The 1,635-nt window shown below is 49.6% G+C and overlaps 1 protein-coding gene across 1 annotated transcript in view; it reads left to right on the top strand.

Annotated features, from left to right (window-relative positions):
• Positions 1-1,635, top strand: part of SNRPB (small nuclear ribonucleoprotein polypeptides B and B1) — a 3,714-nt gene that overhangs the window by 1,265 nt on the left and 814 nt on the right. Inside the window, exons 2-5 of the mRNA XM_009893510.1 lie at positions 31-182; positions 686-797; positions 1,056-1,208; positions 1,611-1,635. The exon at positions 1,611-1,635 is cut by the window's right edge and continues 108 nt beyond it. Coding sequence (XP_009891812.1) covers positions 31-182; positions 686-797; positions 1,056-1,208; positions 1,611-1,635 — 442 coding nt within the window. The remainder of the gene's footprint in view (positions 1-30; positions 183-685; positions 798-1,055; positions 1,209-1,610) is intronic.

Here is a 1,635-nt window from a genome sequence, read left to right as displayed (position 1 = left end):
GGCGCCCGGTGTAACGGCGGTCTCTTGCAGACGGTGGGGAAGAGCAGCAAGATGCTGCAGCACATCGACTACCGCATGCGGTGCATCCTGCAGGACGGCCGCGTCTTCATCGGCACCTTCAAGGCCTTCGACAAGCACATGAACCTCATCCTCTGCGACTGCGACGAGTTCCGCAAGATCAAGTGAGAAGTGCGGCCCTCTCCGGGCGGTGGGAGCACCGGCAGCACCGGGCTTCCCCCGCGTCCCGCCCCCTCTCCCCAGCCCCGCTGCCCGGCCCGAGGCCGCCTGCCCGCACGGAGCCGTGAGGCGGTGCAACGTCTGCTGCCGGTTTCTGCTGAAATAAGTCATGGGTTTAACTCTCGTTTGTCAAATCCCAAAACTGCCGCGGTTCAGGGGACGCTTTGTGTCCATTCTTTCCTAATAACTGAAACAGACTTTTACATGATGCCGGTGTAATCACTGTCACAGTTAAGCATCATGGGGGGAAAAAAAACCCATGGAGACAATATGCATCTTGTGTTTAATCTACTCTGTGTACTTAGTGTGAGGTGCACAGAGATGTGTTTTTTACGGTAGATTCTCCCCTCTGGAGTAACCTCGTCATATATTCTATTGCAAATTCAAAGGGTACCATTGATTTTGTTTTTTTCTCTGCACTTTGCAATGTTTTCTTTCTCTTCACTAGACCTAAAAATTCAAAACAGCCTGAGCGGGAAGAGAAACGAGTCCTTGGTCTTGTGTTGCTGCGAGGAGAAAACCTGGTGTCCATGACAGTTGAAGGACCACCTCCAAAAGATGTAAGGACAATGAGCGCAGAGCTAAGGAGAAAGGGAAGGGACATCTGATAAACTTGCTTCATTGCAGGAGAATACTACTACAGTATGTCCTGCACTTCCCCATGTTGTTGTGACAAGGTCCAACAAATTTTACTGCAGGCAGTTCTAATGCCTTTGTGGGCTCAGACATTAATGGGACAGAGGAGGGCTGTGGGCACCCCTAGGATATGAGGACTTCTGTTTTGGCAAATCTTTCTTTTTGGGGGGGTCTGTTTTCAGACTGGAATTGCCCGGGTGCCTCTTGCTGGAGCTGCTGGAGGACCTGGAGTTGGGAGAGCAGCAGGGAGGGGAGTGCCGGCTGGTGCACCCATGCCGCAGGCTCCAGCGGGATTAGCCGGCCCTGTAAGAGGAGTGGGAGGACCATCCCAACAGGTGAGATGTTGCGACCTGCTAAAAAAGAGTCATCCGGTATATTCTGGGGTGGCTTTTAATTCTTGGTATCAATGTGATGTAAGAAATCGGTGGAGTGGAAGAACTGTAATCTTAATTTCTGTTACAAAAGTTTGAGCCTGGCGAGGCTTTTGTGGTACTAGATCCCCCTGGGAACTCTGTCTTACGTGACGGAAGAGGAGGCTTGAAAAGTGCAGCTTCTTGCACAGAATTCCAGCGGTATCCATTGAATTGTATTATAGATTTGTAGCAGTGTTTAATACATTAAGAGGAGACTGGTGTAATTTTCTGAAGGGATAGTAATTTAAATCTTGGTTATTTTTCAGTTATTAATGTAAAGCAGATGATGTGCTGTTTCTGTGAACCTGTTTCTTTTGTTTACAGGTGATGACACCTCAGGGTCGTGGCA

This window comes from Charadrius vociferus, unplaced genomic scaffold, assembly GCF_000708025.1.
Source record: "Charadrius vociferus isolate BGI_N301 unplaced genomic scaffold, ASM70802v2 scaffold259, whole genome shotgun sequence".
NCBI lineage: Eukaryota > Metazoa > Chordata > Aves > Charadriiformes > Charadriidae > Charadrius > Charadrius vociferus.
Note: the sequence above shows the minus strand (reverse complement) of the source record. Positions and strands in the feature narration are given on the sequence as shown.